General features: G+C 30.1%; 1 protein-coding gene across 1 annotated transcript in view; it reads left to right on the top strand.

Moving 5' to 3' along the window:
• LOC113510820 (protein amalgam-like) overlaps positions 1-3,278 on the top strand; it is a 135,339-nt gene extending 132,061 nt beyond the window's left edge. Inside the window, exon 11 of the mRNA XM_031907271.2 lies at positions 30-3,278. Coding sequence (XP_031763131.2) covers positions 30-265 — 236 coding nt within the window. The 3' untranslated portion in view covers positions 266-3,278. The remainder of the gene's footprint in view (positions 1-29) is intronic.
• Positions 3,279-18,918: the final 15,640 nt, after the last annotated feature.

The following is an 18,918-nucleotide window of genomic DNA, read 5'->3' as shown; positions in this document are numbered from 1 at the left end:
AATCACTATTACTGTACTCTCTTTAACAGATACAATGCAAAACGTCATAGAGCAGTCTGTCCTCGACAATCACTGGTTACCAACTGCTGAATCGACAGCATCAAGCAAACACCAAATTTTGCCATTCTCTACTCTTGTAGCCATTTCATTATTGCCATATGTAATAAAAAAAATTATACTCTGTAGTTTTATCGATTATTATTCACACATAATTATTCATCGAAATTCACATATTACTGAATTACTAGCACAGAGTAGAAGATGATAAGTTATATTTTTAAATATGATAAGTTTTATAAGTCACCGCAATTGATTTTCATCGAATGCTATAATTATAGTCCATTTATGAGCGTGTAAATGAAAAATATGTATAAAGGTAATTTAAATTCGTCTATTTGTACTTATGTGTAGTAAAATATGTATCTATATTAAGTTTGAGGATTGTGATAGCATAGCAACATAAAAAGCGTTAAAAGAAATATAGTTTAAGATGATATTTTTATTTCATTTGATATAATAACATCATGATAACATACCTATTTGTATATGGTAAAATAAAATATAAAATCGTAAAATATCATCGATAGATGTATCACTTAGCAATATGTATATTTTGGTCTTAGTGTATTTATATTAATTTTATACACTTATTGTGTTATAAACACAAGAACTGATTAAGCCCATAATTTATTTTATATTTATGAAGAAAATATACCTATTAATTTCTACCGTCGAATCTATGAAATCTTATTTATAAAGAAGTGCATATAATAGCTTTATTAATACTTTTTCTGTAAAAGCGTAAAGCTATAATGTAGAGAAATCTCTGAAGAAAATGGGATGACAACGTAAAATATATTGCCTTTAGTCGACATATTCAGGTAGCTCAGATTCTTTAGACAAATAGAAAACTAAACTATCGATAGCTATATTTCTGCGGCATATATGAGATGAAACAAGATGGTGAAATCCGGCGTCTCGTTCTTTCTCGCACAGTAACTAAAATCTACCAATAGATTAGTTTGCCACTTGTCTAGAGCGTAGACAGATATGCAAGTCTGCAAGAGCCTAAAGTCCAGCTGTATCTACCTCAGTTTCAATATCCACTTAAACTGAAATAATAATAATGAATTTACGAAACCAAAGTTACTTTTTCTTTTGTTTAATAAATGCATACATTATTTAAAAAAAAAGAGTTGTCATTTTTGGAAAAGGATACAATGAATTGAAATAGAAATGGCAAAAAGCTTTTTAGAATTCATTAACGCAATGGTAACATTTATGTATCATGGCTTAAAGTCTATAACCGCGCCACTCGTGTTTTATTTTCTACGTCAGGTAATATTTTACTGGTGATTTAGTTGAACATTTACATTTTTTTTCATTGTTTTTAAAACATTTTATTTCTTTTGTGCATAACTTTTAATGATTTTTAATATAAAATGTACATAAATATTTTAACATACTTTGATATTTTTTTATATCTGTAAGCGACTATAAAGTCTTAAGGTATGAAGAAGAGCTCTCTAACGACAAAAGATGTGACAATAAACTTATAATTCTACCTACCAACAAGAAAAAGCATATGTCACAAATTTTCTGAAATTATTTATTAGTTATCAAATTATATTTATTTTGATGTTAACTTACATGTATTTAGATCGAGAAAGCTCGACTATTATATTTATTTATCTATTGAATTTTAAAATAATGTAAAAGGCAGAATTTATATCATATGGTGTTATCTACACCACCGAAGACAAGAAAAGACAGAAAACATATAAATATTTTCTGTTTTTGAACATAAGTTCACAACGTTTTTTTTTTCTCTTTATCTTACGCTTTTTCTTAAGAAAGGAAAATTATTATGAAATGCATCACAGGGTTAAATCAAAATTATTCTCTGGAATTAATTTTCCTGGATTTTCTGTCGGTGACAGAGTATTTTAAATAAACAAACATTGAAAACAAAAAAATAAAAATTTTCGCCGTTTTTAATCTTTCAGTAATCGAGAGCAGTAAATTTTGCGTTTTCATAGTCAAAGTTTATTAAATTTTAATGAACTTTGGATAAAAATATTCAGTTTCATCGTTATAACACTCCTTTAAAATATATCTGTAATTTCGATTTAACTATGTAGATGTTTGTAAAAAAAACTACTTTTGTCTTTTAAGACTCGGCGCATCTTTACAATTTAATCATAACATGTTAAATACTTCAGCTTCAGCTTCTTATTTGAAACTCGAAATAATATATTGTTCAATTAAAACATACCAAAGCATATCAAAAATGTATAGAATGAGCATCCATTGTAAATATTAAATAATGTATTATTTTACCTAATAAGATTGCTAATACTCGTAACAGAAAATCGAAGATTGATTAAGAATATTTAGATAATAAGGTCTCTCTTACTCTACTTAACTATGTTATACCTACCTTTATTTTAATATTGCTTAATTATCATAAGAAATTTAAAGTAATGAAGCACTATGTCGGCCTATTTTTTTTAGTATGTTGATTAGTTATATTGTTAACTTATATATGTATGTATTGAAAACACATGTGAAGTAAACTATTAACTTTCATATCGTATAAAATGTTATTATTTAATATTTTATTATTACATTAAAAGATAATGCAGATATGTTGATAGCAAAGCAAGTTTTTTTTCCATTTCATTTTAATTATAAGTGACTCTACAGTTACTAACTGTTAGTAACAGTTACTGGTTCTGATATTCAATGATTTTTATTTATTAGTATTTATAAATATGAGAATTTGTAAAGATACTTGGATATCTATTACTCAATACACCTAAATATAGTTCAGAGAAAATTGGTACATAGACAAATCGTATTTTGGATTTAAACATTGGATAAGTTATATCCAAATTCATGTGTAAAAATCCGTTCTTTATTTGTACAGATAATTAATTTATAATCAATTTATCTACTGTTTTATATTGTTTTAAAACATCCAATTAAGATTTTTTTTAGTTTCTCTAAGATCTAGTGTTGCCATATTTAAACAGGCGTAAAATATTGTTAAATATTTTATATTATTAGTGCTTTGTTTTGAACGGATTTGAATACTTCCGCAATATGAAGCCGCTGAATTGTGTTGTTGTAAGCGTTATTTAGTTTTAGGGAATGTTATGTAAATATTGCTGGTAATTTTATTACAATGTAATTTAAGTAGGTAATCTACTTATTGCTACGTATATAATAATAATTGTACATAATAAAAATATCAATAAACGAACCATTTATAAATACCTGTGTATTTTTATTACAATCACCTGTTCAAATAATATAGAAATGCAAAAGAAGAAGAAATTATAAAGATACTATGAGCTTTATCGATTACTGACAAATTAAGGTAAAATTGAGGAATTAGGTACTTTGTGTATATACAAAATTACGGACTGTTCTCTGAAAATCAGCATTTTCCAATTTTTCTTGCATTCACAAGCTGTCTTACTTTTTTTGTCAAACAAGCATATAGCCCGCATGGTGGTAAACAAGAATATCACGAGTGCATTTCTGATTCCAAAGAAACCTTAATACATCCTCTTTGAAGAACCCTATAGTGTAGTATCTATAAAACTCCTCAAAGCAAGGAACTCATTCCACAGCCTTCGTTTGTAAGAGGAAACTTCTCTGATAGCACACTGTATGCGACCATTTAGATTCTCACGTATGAGGATAAATTGCTTATCGATGACGAGCGATGTGTTTTGTTTTTCGAATACTCTAAATATACAAAAACTCATTTGTATTATTTATTTTTCATCTATGACCAATTTGTTAAACCTAAGTTAGGATATAATAATTAATTATTTAAAAACAAACTTCTTATTGGCAAATAGCTGAAATGATGTAAGTATATAAAGAAAAAAAATCCTGATGAAGGTAGTCTATGTAAAGTATCATATAAAGATATCTAACAAAGAATTTCTTAATAGTGTAATAATCTCTTCATACCAAACTGTAACAGTGTTATTTTTTTTTATTTAAACAATACTATCACACAAATCCTGTAACATTGCAGGTATTGTGTTAAATAAGATTAAAATTTAATAACAGATGATACAAGAACGCCGCCAGTGGGTGTAACTAACCTAAATTCTTAATTAGAACTCCTTAACTTTTAATTTATGATTTTAAATTAAGTTTAAAAAGACAAGAAGGTAAAATGAGATTATGTATGTAAGAGTCTAAGCGTGATAAGGATTATATAAAAAGAAAATCTATGTAAATGAGCTAACCCGGTTAATTACGGAATGTTCCGCAGTGAATGCATCAAGACCGCGGTGTGACCCTCTGTAACCCTTATTTATTGTGCTGTCTAACCCATGTATGGCATGCCGCACTTTCCTATGACTCTTTGTAATGCAAATAGAAAGGCAAAGATAATTTATATGTTAATTTGTTTATCAATGCACAAAATTGCGCGGTCGCTTAAATAAACGACCTTGGTTTCGGCAGTATAAAAAAGCAATTCGACTGAATATTTTTATAATTAGACAATACAATAGGGGTCATTTGAATACATAAAAATTGTGTCAGTGAGCTGAAATGTATAGAATTATATATATATATATATATATATATATATATATATATATATATATATATATATATATATATATATACAGAATTTGTATGATAGTATTGTTTGAATTTAAAAAAAACTTTGTATTTCGCGACATGTTACTGTTCAATTTTAATAAGTGTGAAATAATTTTGATAATATTATATATTAATTTTTTTTTATACAGATAGAAATCTCCTTGAGATCATTGTCGACTGAAAGGATACTCAGGAAGCTGACCGCACTGTGATAATATTTCTTTCTCCATATTATTTAATCATCATTTAATTAGCAGTTTGTTGTGACACAAAATGTTAAAGTACAATTTTTTTTCTAAAATCAAATGTCTCATAAAAATTTAATAATTTTGTAATATCGTTACTAGTCTTTTAACTGAGGTAAGTATCAATAGTGTTCTTTAGTAATATTAAATTATCTCACGAGAAGTCCTTCTTGTGTTAATGCTGAATTCTATTTTAGCTTTGTAAAACACTACGTGGAGTCTTGATTTTATTCATTCAGTATTTAAGAGCCTCGCTTTTGTCGGAGCTCTTGGTACTTATTACGCTTCATAATTTTGTATTAGGCAATATAATCAACCAAATGAAATCCTTACTAAAATTATAAATGCTAAAGTGAGTTTGTTTGTTCGTTCCATTGTGGTGCCTTAATAGCTTAATTGCTTACTATAAAATTTTATATAAACGGATAATATATATGGAATGGAAAAGGTTTACTCGGACGAAGTCGCGTATAAAAGCTAGGATAAAATAAAAATGAAATATGCTAATGACTATAATCTCTAATAGGTCTGTCAGAGACATCTTTCGATTCTACCTCTACTGAACAAAAACAGGTACTGTAAGTAATTTGTTTTGTTATATTTTGAAAGTTATAAAGTTTTTGGTGTCGACCTTTTTTTTATACAACTTAGAATGGCAAACAAGCTGACGTTCCACCTGATGGAAAGTGGTAACCGTCGCCTATAGACATTAGCAGTACCATGGACATAACAGAGTATACTGTTTCGCCATAGCAACGCATGGGGGGTATCCCCATGCGTTACCATTCCTGAGGACTCAGGTGTTATCCCTCTGTACCCAGTAAATGCACGCCATATTCCACCCTTCAAACCGAAACACAGTCATGCAAACACAACTACTTCACGGTTGAAACACGAATGGGACAGAGGTACCCAAGCAATCGACTTTTGTGCAAAGTCTCCCTCTGGTCAAAAAGACCTGATAGATTACAATGTTTGCTATTCTATTATTGTTGTTTTGTAAGAGAATTTGTACAAAAATTATCTGCAGGAATACTTCTACCACGTTCTACTGTCGTGTTTCAACCACTATTAGCTACATGAGTATGGATGTATTTCAATACAAACGAAATAATATTGTCTTTGATTTCAGAGGGAAGGATTCGACAGGAAATTATAAGGTGTGAAGACATAACACCTTAATTCTAAGAAAGGGTAATGCTTGAGCTTAGATTATATAGATAGAGTGTCTTGAGAGACAAATGCTTCGCTCAAATGCCATGTTGCATGAATAGGGTTACCATAATGGACATATATTTATTACTGAGTATATAGAAGAAAATATATTGTAAGATTCAATTGAAAAATAAGAACGATACAAAATATATTGGCAATAACCAGATAAACAATCCATAGTTATTTCTAATCATTAATATTTCACTTACAGTTACTAAATATTTTGAATTACATCTGAATAAAGACATAAAATATGTTTTTGTTTTTATATAATTTAAAACAGGTGATATTTTATTTAATACATATATATTAATTTGTAAGCAATATATACATTTGTATATTTACATCGTCTCATAAAAACAGTTTCCAATTCTAATTTAAAAGTCTACTAAATTTTAATCTAATTACTTGCAACACAGGCAAGTAATTAGATAAGTAATAAGTACGTATGTTTTGATTTAAAAGAAATGTGAGCAAATTTGACAATTGACTGATAAAAAGTTGACCCGTTTTTTACACTCGCTACTATCTATATAATCTAAGTCCCTAGGGATACCACGGTCATGATTATTACAATTCGTTCAAAATTTATATTTCCTAAAATACGAAGCGTTTATTGGCGTGATATTAATCATTATTCTTCTAACAAAAATATTTACCATGCTGCCTGCTGTCCATAGTACTGTTTATGTCTATATACACCGTTTGTCATTCTTTCTACTATTTTAAACTATGTTGTAGAAAAAAGTTATCAAACTGACTCTCAGCATAAATGTAAACCATCGTAGTAAGTTTGGGAAACGGAGTGCATTGCTGCATACAAATATGCTCTCAACTGCACTAAGTTGACAAGATAAAACACCTGAATATATGACTTTTTAAGACACTAGTCTTAAAAATGTTTGTAGAATATAAAAATTCAAAGTTTCTTGAGACTGAATATTTGTTATTCTCCTATTACTTCAATAATGTTTATTAGGTATATGTATGTATGTACATTATACAATGCATGTAAGCACATCTGAATCATTTGCGAAACGTGAAACCTAAACGAATAGATTTTTTTTTTTTGTAAAATACCTATCTTTAGATTATTCTTTATTTTAGAAATACATTACATTACGACAATCAATACATATAATAAAATCGTAACTGGTCGCTGTCTGTACATGGAAGTTATGTAAGAAAAGCTATTACAGGGGGCTTTATGAACGCAATAGAACCTAAAATAATGATTTTAAGAATTTTTGTCTGTACGTTTGTACGCTAATTTCAAAAAGAGCTTACAGATTTAAATAAGGTTTTCATTCATGAGTCGCGATTTACTCCATTTAACATTCAGTGTGTTGTATTTCAATCGGTTCATAAGTAAAAAAATTATACAAATCTAAAGAATCACGTATAAAATATTATAAAATAACTTATCAGAATTGATCAGTTGAATTGGCTGAAACTTTATGAAGGTTTCAGATATATAATTATTGTTTAAGTACATAATACAATATAAGACCGGATTTATGGAGAGTACCAATGGGAACGATATCCGGCAACTACATAGAAGCGTGCAATGCCACGGGAATAGCTAGTATAAAATATGGTGGCCATAAATTAAATCCACTAAGTATAATCCTGTTAATTACATTTTACGTGCAATCTAATAGCATTCTCAGTGTTCAACTGCTGTTTTAAGTTAGACGAGACATAGTACTTGAAGTAAATAGTGCAATCACAATAAAACTCCCTAAATTGCATGCTACACGTACTACAAAGCACATGCGCAAGTACTTGACTTATACAAAGGTATATATATATATATATATATATATATATATATATATATATATATATATATATATATATATATATATATATATATATATATATATATATATATATATATATATATATAGATATATAATTATCCACATCTTATCTGTCCCATTCGTGTTTCAACCGTGAAGCAGTTGTGTTTGCATGACTGTGTTTCGGTTTGAAGGGTGGGATATGGCGTGAATTTACAGGGTACAGAGGAATAACAACTAAGTCTCTGGAAAGGCAACGCATGGAGGGTATTATGGACGAAACAGTATACTCTGTTATGTCCATGGTACTGCTCATGTCTATAGGCGACGGTTACCACTTTCCATTAGGTGGGCCGTCAGCTTGTTTGCCATCCTAAATTGTATAAAAAAAAGCGTAGTACTTTAAACATAGCTGATTTTATAATCGTTTTATCTCACTCTATCAGGAGTTTATTGTGTCCGTATGTGTATGTGTACACACACACCTACTTCCAGTAGCAACAACGTTAATCATTTAAATATGAAACAGAAAAGTCACAAATGCCTAAGAAATATTGTGTGAATACCTAAAATAATTTAGTTGATACAAAAACCGTCTGTCTTAATGAATTAAGAGTTTTGAAGAGAGCAAAGATTGTCGAAAGAACAATTTATAATACGAAATAACAATGTCAGAATTGTCACTTGTCTGTCTCTGAATTTCTTTGTTTATTAACAAACGGGAGTCTTCATCAAGGAATCCATCAAATTAATTGTTTGTCATTATTCTCCACGAGTTTGTTTGAATAAAGTAGGTAAATATATATTATTATATGTTTGAATTGGAAGGGCTGTGATGTAGACTCTTAGACCATGCATATACATCCAGTGGTTGATATGCAAGAAGTGGACAAAGCTTGAGTTAGAAAAAAATAGACATAGAAAAACCTGTTTCATATAATTTTATTCAAATAAATACTGGACTTATAATCTTTACAAAATGTTAATAACAATAAAATTAAAACGCGATAAGAAAGAAGCTCACAATAAATATTTTGTCCGCTTTCAAGTTCTAGCTAGTTAAACAAAAGTCTTTAAATATATATATATTTTTTTTATCTTATATATTTTTCTATGTTGTTTACGACTTTTCTTAATTTTTTTAACACTATTTATTAAATAAAAGAAACAAATAAAATAATTACTTATAAAGATTAAACTGTAAAAAATTTTTTATGAGTGCAACGTAGAAAACAATCAGGGTTTCTGTTTTATTTAAAAAAAATACTCAATAAATACAAAGAACCGACAATCAATGGAGGAAAAATTTTTAGAGTAGCGATCCCTTAATATGAAATGCAATGTAGAATCACCCTCTTAATAGAGAGTGGTTCTATGGTGGTTTATCTAGTGATAGAGCGACAACCTCAAGTTAAGGAAGTCCACTGTTGATCATAGTCCCTTTAAGGATCGCCAGTAGTTGTCACGCTTGGCTTCGGCTTAGTCTTTGGAGATATTTTAAGACCATCCCTCGACCACAAGGTTCCATTAATCGCCTGTTACGTTATTCTTAGGAAAAGGAGTGGCCTGTTCTACGCCGGGACCACGCGGCAATTTTTATATACCTCATTATTTTGACCTAATTATCATATCCAGTATAATTATACATCATCGTTTAATAGTATAGGTAAATGAAGCTGTACAGTATATCCTGTATTCGAATCACGATTCGTGTACATTTATCCAAGTCTGGCACAACGCATTGTCGAGACAGGAACAAAGGCGAGATTTTATCACATCCACCTCGGCATATCGCGATGTTCGCAGTAAATAATGGACGACGGAATTATGGAGAGGCTTAGATTTAGTATGCCTACATGTTACAAAATAGGCTATTTACTCTAACGTTACGTGTACAAATATAGTTCTAACCAAGATTATATCAATAAAATCAACAATTCACGTGAAATAGAATATTATTTTATTTGACTTTCAAAAAATGTGTTTCACAGAATTCTCGAAACACGCTTATTTTGCCCAATATAAATAAAATGAAGTAAAAACAAAACAAAGTATGTAACCAGCAAAGTACATACAAATTAGTTTCCTGACTGCGAATAAATGTATGAATGAAAATTATTGTTCCATTCAAAGAATGATAAAGATTATAAAGATTGTTAATCTTTATAATCTGTATCAATAAATGTACACAAACAAAATGCTTGCTGTGTGTGTACTAATGAATATAAAAAATGGTATACCTATTTATTAATAAAATAAATGAAAGTAATTTATTTCCTATAAATTTATTAAGTGTTGAGATTATCTCAATCACTATAAACTACTTTACTAATACAGTAAAATGGAAGAGTTTGTATGAACACAGTAACCTCTGGAACTACCAATCAGATTAGAAGTGATATCTTTGTATTGATATTTCATTTAATGAGAAAGGTTATATTCGACATCACGACACTACCACAGAAGAAGTCGTGGGATACAGCTCTATCATCGTCATCATCTCAGCCATTATCCAACCACTCTTGAACATAGGTTTCCATAAGGAATGGTCTCGAGCCACCTGCATACATGCATAGCCATGCATACAGCTCTAAAGTTTAATATAACCTATCAATTCGTTCCGAAACAGCCTATATAAAGCAGTAAAGATTTTATATATTTACAATAACGTTATTAATATTTATTTATATAAATTATAAAAGGTAAATATATTTTTTTCCGGAAGTTCAGGTAAAAATAAAAATACATCAGATTCATAAATTCATAACATGCAAAACGCTGGTTGCTTCAGATATTTATGCACATATTTTATGCAGTTATTTAGTAGCTGGCTGTTATCTTGATTAATGCTTAGAGAATGTGTTTTAATAAAATTGAAAAAAATATATGTTAGGAAAATGTTTGAAAATATTATAGCAGTACATAGCTCTTGTAAATTATTGTTTTTGAACTTGAAAAAAATTAAAATGTATATATGAATAAATACGTATTATACTTATTTTTTATGCAACTTAAAATGCCAAATAGATGTAAGAAATATAGCTTCAAAAAACCGCTATATTTAACTGAATGTCCTTGTAACTAAATTAAGCAATATAAAAATTATGGGTTCGCATCATGTAACCAAACGCGCTTGATTAATACCAACATTCCCAGTGCACCAAAATGACCCAGTATATTCATTATTTTGTCCTGTCCATGGACATTCGTCGAAATTATTCATCAGATGGTTTGTATCGGCTTGTCGGTTCCGTAATATAAAAAACATTCCTCATACAAAATTAGCTTTGAGAAAATACAAACTAACAGAATTGCTACAAGAGAACAGTATTAATTACAAAACGAAATTTAAAAAATGCGATATCACGTTACGTAAACGATTCTACAACGAGGGTTGTAAAAATAAAACCGTTTTTACAGCTCGGGTCTAATCAGATGTCACATGTATCCGAAATGGGCAAAACTGGGGACAACTGCGCCCCCGTCACGCCGACACCTCCGATAAATAAATTACGGCGCGAGTGCCCAACATTGAGTAGGGTTTGAGACCAACAAATAGAACAATTATCCACCCCTTTGCGGTGGACGTGTATTTATTATTGACGAAAAAGGTGGTAGATACCTGGCTGCGAACGGAATTTTAAGCTATCACTCGATGTGTTTTATTTTCGGATCTCGTTACGTATTTTGTCCACGAGATCCATTAGTGTTATGTGACGTCAAAATTTATATTTTTATGGCTTTTAAAAGATACGCATAGTCGAATTTATCATTTTTTATGATTACACCATCTAGCGGATAATTTTGCAAACAAATATCTATCTATCCATTTAAGAGCTGCGCTCTTGTCGGTGGAACTCTTGCCACTCACTACGATTTTCAGCGAGTCTCTTCACCTCTTGATAAGACACGACACCAACTCCTTCCTTGATCTGCCTGATGTAACTATGTCTCGGTCTCCCTCTCCCCATTCTTCCTTCTATCTTACCTTCTATTATAACATTCATAAGTTCGTCGTGTCGTATATAAACAAACAAATACCTAATTAAAAAAAAACCTTTACATTCTACGTGACTTTCATTTAACATATAATAAAGAAATAATTACTTATCTCTAATTATATATCTAGGTTATTTATACATCAATGTAATTAACATGTATCATTTACACTTTGTACGCAATAAAATACATAATCTATTTAAATAAAGAAGGTAAATTATATATCATATTTCGCTCAATCAACTTACAGTTTTTAAATAGATCTATTTCAACTATAAAATATCATTTAAATTTATTATTAGGTTTCAAAGATTTAAAGATATTTAATAATCATTAATTAGATTTAAATGAAAATGCAATTACATCTTGAACGGAAATTAAATGAGTTGTGAAGAAATGCTCCTTTATTATACAAGTTAAGTCACTAAAGAGATTTCGTGGAGGTCTCCGCGGACGAGACCTGGCAAAGCGTTTTCAGTGCATACCTAAGTAAAGTTGCAGCGAAGATTTACCTCCCGTTTTATTAGAAAAGCCATTCCTTTAACCTGTAACTAAAGTACTGAGCTAGATTTTTAACGCATCTAAAGATTTAATCATTATGCTTTTCTTACAACGTATTTGAGCAATGCTATCAGTAATATAATATTAATATATTTCATTAAAAAGTTTCAATAAAATTAAAAATGTAGTTAGGTAGGAGTTTAATAAACTGGCTTTTTAATAGTTTTTAAGGAAAACTCCATCAAATGATTGGTCGTCCTATACTACGTTTGTCCATATTAATAACATAATCATAATTCTTACTAATATTATCAATATGAAAGTAAGTTTGTTTGTTACGTTATAGCACTTTAAGGGCTTAATCGATCACTATAAATTTAGTAAATAGGATGAAGAACGATGCAGGCTACTTTTCGTCTCAGTCAGTAAACATATGTCGGTTACGCGGATGTAGTTGCGGGTGAAAGCTAATTACAATAAACCCAAAACAATAATTAAAAAATAATTGTTTGTTTGTCTATATGTTTGGTACCTGGTACTAAGCATAAATGACTGCACCAAATTATTCGTATTCGTATTCATAGTTGTCTTTTTTAAAGTCTAAATCAATAGCTGGTAATATCTTGATACGCCATCTAGAAGGAGTATATTGCATTGGTTTCCTTGAAACCTCACTAAGCTAGCTGAATGAGTGTGACACAATGTCTTCACAGACTTTTGGTATTCTAACCATTTCGTTCGCCCTATAGATACTTTCATTATACGTGCGCTTAGTTTTAAATTTATTCATCACAACAGGCTAACCGATCTGCGTTTTCATCCTAACCTATCATCCCAATGGAGACTGAGAATCCCATTGCTAGCAGTATACCCAACCAGGTCGACCTCCTCGCGGTTCTCCCTGGAAACTGTCATGGTTAATTCCTGATGAATTCATCATGATGGGCTAACTGGCCTGTTTTCATTCTCATCTATCACCCTTCACTGGTGCTCCGCCAGCGTATCCCGTTAGCGCAGGCGGGGTTACTATACTATTTTCACCTATCAAAAAAATCTATCATCCTTACTGCTACCACTGGTGCTACTTATATCTGTAGATGATAATTACTTATCAGATGGGCCATTAGCTTGTTTGTCTTTCTTTTTTTATACAACTTAGAATGGCAATCAAGCTGACAGCCCACATGATGGAAAGTGGTAACCGTCGTCTATAGACATGAGCAGTACCATGGACATAACAGAGTATACTGTTTCGCTCATGATACCCCCCATGCGTTGCCATTTCTGAGGACTCAGGTGTTATTCCTCTGTACCCAGTAAATTCACACCATATCCCACCCTTCAAACCGAAACACAGCCATGTAAACACAACTGCTTTACGGTTGAAATACGTATGGTACAGAGGTACCCAAACAATCGACTTTTGTACAGTCTCCCTCTGGTTTAATTTCTTGTCATTCTAAGTATTATAAAAGACGTTACTTACTCTACCTGCATCCTTTTACTTCGTTCGTGCAATGTCAATTATCTCCCTACTATATATTAATTTCAAAAACCTTATTGTTAACTTCGAAAAGGGTGAATGAGAAAAGAATATTAATAATAACAATAGAGAATAGAAGAGGCAAAATGCTGAGATATGTTATACGACATGACGATTTTTTTAAAAACATACTAGAAAGAAAAATAAAGAAAAAGAGAAACATCAAGAAATAACTACATGGGACAGTTAAAGGACACAGGAGTCATAAGGTAAGTCAAAGATATGGCCTAAAATAAAGCTGGCTATAAGAGATTACATGAATTAGTTGTCCCGACTAGAGGAAAGACTTAAATAGAAAAAAAAGCGTTAACTTATAAACATAATTATATTAATTAGTACATCGAAATAGATTGACCAGTCAACTTCTCCTTTTATAGTTATAGATTTAATATTTATTACAAAATTTTTAGATACTGTAAATAATATAAGGAATTTTGACTATCTGAATTTAATACTTAATAAACTCGGAGCTTGTTATTAAAATTTCAACTATAATTCAAGAGTTCTAGAGATAAGAAAGTTTTCACTTTATAATAGATTTTGAAGATACTGTTATTAATTAAATGATAAATATTTTTCGACATCACCTTCAACTTATTTTCCATGATATTCTTCGTTCTTATTTGTATAAATAAAATTTGAATAATTGCAATAAAATATTCTTTTTTTAGTTATTACCTACGTCTTTATTTAATTTTTCTACAACTTTAAATTTGATTTTTATTCTTATTCTAAACTACGGTTACGTATTATTATATCACTCATATACACTTATCTTTACTAATATTACCAGAGTGACTGAGAATCCCATTGCTAGCAATATACCCAACCAGGTCGACCTCCTCGCGGTTCCCCCTGGAAACTATCATGGTTAATTCCTGATGAATTCATCATGATGGGCTAACTGGCCTGTTTCCATTCTCATCTATCACCCTTCACTGGTGCTCCACCAGTGTATCCCGTTAGCGCAGGCGGAATTACCATACCATTTTCACCCATCAAAAAAGAAATACCAGAGTACCATCATATCAACCGTTAATTGTCTACTACTTAACATAGACCTCATACTAACGGGAGTTTTACCAATACTTGCCAATCTTGACAGACGGGTTGGCAACCGCAGTTAGACGTTGATGATGTTTTAAGAGGGACACTACGACCCATCCCTTAACTATTAAGTTGCCCTTAAGACACCTAAGGGAACGTATGCATATAAGTATATTTCGTATATTGCGTACGTACGTACGCAAGATTTATCTTCTAGAGAACACGGCGGAAAAATGTATATGCCGAGATCGGAGACTTAGCCCTCATGCTCTATAATTTGACAATAATATAAAATCTTGGAATTTGCCTAAATTTTGTTACTATTTTATTTATATTTTTTGTAATATTTTCGTTTTTTGTTACATCAACAAATTAATGGTTACACGTAAATACAAGTTAAAAATATTATGCAATTTAAAATATTGGACAATTAAGTCTTTTAACATTCAGTGTGACACTTGATTCTTCATGGTTACTCTACGTACAATATTATGAAAGAGCTAAAATTACAAATACCAAGAAATCATCAGCACATACCCACCTTGAATCGATGTCACTTCACATAATGAAGATGTACGCTTATTCAAAGTAACTGCGCTATTTTAATTACATAAATTTCTGTAATGAAATATTGCGTTTTCTTACCAAAAAAAAAGCTGATATCAGAACCTTTCGTTTCCGCGGATATTTCTATAAACATTTCTTGGATTACTTTTCAATTTTAAAAGTCAACAAAGCTTGTTGACTTTTAATATTGTTTCCAAATATGACTGTGTAAAAAAATAATTAGTTTTGTCGAGTTTTCTTTTTCATCGTCATAATATAATTATTAACTTTCTTGTTAAGATTTGAGATTTTGCTCCAAAAAAGTGACGTGACAAAATTTATATGGGACATACTGTAACCGAAATATAACACTATTCATTAAGATTTTTTTTTAAATATGTCAGTCCTTCAGCTTATAAACGAACTACTCACCGATGTACGGGATAATATTAGTATGAATAACATCAAGTGAAATAAGAAATACTTCTTGCATGATGTTAATACATGTCGAATAGTTTCAATGTATTTAGCATTACTTACGTGGTTTCTGAATACTAATAGAAAATGTTTTTTTATAATTCAGATTTTTTTAATAATGTATAAATAAAAAATAAATATAGTAAAAATATCGTAAGAAACGAATTATAAACGTCTGTTATGTATACTATTTTATTTATCATATTATATTCTAAAAAGCAAATCAGTGAATCTGCTCTCGTGAAAACTGATGTAATTTTTCTTCTATTTATAAAAAAAACGTATATTACATGTGTAAAGTATTTATACCCAATTTTATAAGAGCGTATTTAAAATCATTTGCGTTCTTTCAAGGTGGTGTTATAATAATGAAATTGAATACATTTTCAAGAAGATTCTCGATTCAGTTGTATTTTTTACGTTTGCTACCTCATAACTCCATCAGTTGTAAACCGATTTGGAAAATTTATTTTTATCTGAAAGAATAGAAGAGGTAAAATGCTGAGCTATAGAATAAAATATTAATAGTTGTAACACTTCAGCTACCCGCTAACAATATGTTTTCTAACTGTAATAGGTTGACTGGAAGAGATCTCTGTCAGAGATAAGTCCACCCTTGCTCACAATATTTATAAATGTATTAATAATGTCATTTACAAGTGCAATAAGAATATATATAAAATAAGATAGAAGTCAGTATTTTTTTTGTGGAACACTATTTTTCACCAAAAAGAATATAGGAAAAAATTTGATTTTTAACCAATGCACGTCCAGCAGTCGAGTTAGATGGACATTAAATTTTTGACTTCTTTTCGATAAATGTTTGTTTTTCAAAAGTATTCAATTTCATTGATATAACATTCTCTTTAATAACATATTTATGTATTTAATTTCAACAAAATAATGAGTTTCTAACTCCATGCACATTTCATTTGCAATAAGAGAAATTACATTAGAAAAAAAATACAAACAGTTATACTTCGTTTTTATCATTTAAACTGTAATCGAAAATATCCAAAACTTACTAAACATTAAGTGTATCTCTAACTAAATATTAGTTTTGAATATTTAATAAGAAATTTCTATTACGTAGTAGTAGTAGTAGTATAGAAATTTCTTATTAAATTCAAGTTTAGCATTAGTATTGTTATGATTGGTTTGTATGTTACAGGCCCCATGTTCTCATTTTGGATTCTACACACAAAAAAACTGTGAATGTATAAAAATATATAACTGCAATTTTGAAACATTTTATTTCTTCCACTAAAAATTTTATAAAATTTTATCTTGCAAAAATAATCAGTGTTATATATAACATAAATAAATACAAAACCGACAGACAGAAAAACAAAGAACGGCAAGCAACAGTGCACAACTTGTTAATAAAATTTATGGAAACAAAGAAAAACAACTCGGCTCCACGCCGCGAATGAGAAAAGAAAAAAAAAAGGTAAAGTTATGTCACGAAAGCATTGAGAGAATTGCAATATCATTTAGTCGAGGAAGACGGACTTTTTATTCGCACAGATGCATGTGATAAACGAGCTGGCGAGGAAGAAACCTACAGAAATATAAAGATTATTTTATTTGGTTGCTTTATTTCAGAGTAAACACGGCACGGGCGGGAAAATGAAACGCGTTTGAAATTATATTATTAGATATGAATATGTAGAAACACACAATAAACTTGTAAACGTATTAAACAGAGAACTAATAATATGACACACATTATCCTTTCAAACATTTTAATATATACATAATCTTTGTTAATATAGCTAGTGCAGTGCATACTATGAACTCATCATAGGGTTGATAACATAGACATACTATTACAAATTCCATGATATAGATGTTACAGCCTATTCTTTGTTGTTCATATAACATATTATATGACAATAATTTCTTATGAAATATATAAAAAAAGACAGGCAATTGAGAATCTTCTTCTTTTAAAAGTTGCTTAAACAGTTATCGATATTCAATAATTAGTAAGTTAATTATTAAATTACTTTCCAACAATAATGTTTGTAATTAATATAAAACCAAATAATAAACAGACTGTTCTGTTTTCTGTTGGTATAGACCAATAATAAACATTTATTATATATAAATGGATTACAAAAACTTTATTTAACACAATAACAATAATAGTGAATCATGCAGAAAAAGTGTGTTGCCAGTATATGCTATTAAAAACTAAATTTTTCTAGGCTTTATGTGAAATACGGGCTTTTTCAAGCAAAAAAAAAACCTGTGACACTGTGACCTTTCCATTATCTTTTATGCTCGCCTTTTTTAAAGTTCGGTGTTAATTCCTATCATTGATAGAATTTTTTTGTTCTCCAGGCTTACAGCCTTCTATACTATTATATGCTAATATTGTAAAGAGTAAAGACTTGATTGATTGTTTATAATGAATAAACTCGAAAATTACTTGATTTTTTTATAACACAGGGGCGAAATAAGCATGCGGCTCACCTCATATACTACTGATGTACTAAGTGACTATAGCTGCCTATGATCACTTACAATACCAGAGGCATAACGGGTGTGCTGCCGACCTTTTAAAAAGGAATATGCCTTTTTCTTGAAGGTTATGATCTCGTATCGGTTCAGAAATATTGCTGCTGGAAGTTGATTCCAAAGAGTGCTTGTGCTTGGATGAAAGTGCTTTAAAAACGCACGGTGAAGGATTGCAACTCATTCAGATTGAATCAGCAGCAGGAATATTTATAACCGAACAATTTCTCAGAACACTCTTCATGGTAAATTCGGTAGAAGATGCACAGAGTTGCAACATCTCTACGTAATATCAATGGATCGAATCGAAAAGTAAGGCACTGATCATCAATAATTCGAGCCACCCGACTTTGAATACGGTTTAGTGGAAGGAGCTGGTGCTGTGGTG

The sequence above is a fragment of the Galleria mellonella genome, unplaced genomic scaffold (genome assembly GCF_026898425.1).
Source record: "Galleria mellonella isolate WM207_F2 unplaced genomic scaffold, CSIRO_AGI_GalMel_v1 utg32, whole genome shotgun sequence".
NCBI classification, from domain to species: Eukaryota; Metazoa; Arthropoda; class Insecta; order Lepidoptera; family Pyralidae; genus Galleria; species Galleria mellonella.
This window is presented reverse-complemented; position numbering and strand designations above follow the sequence as displayed.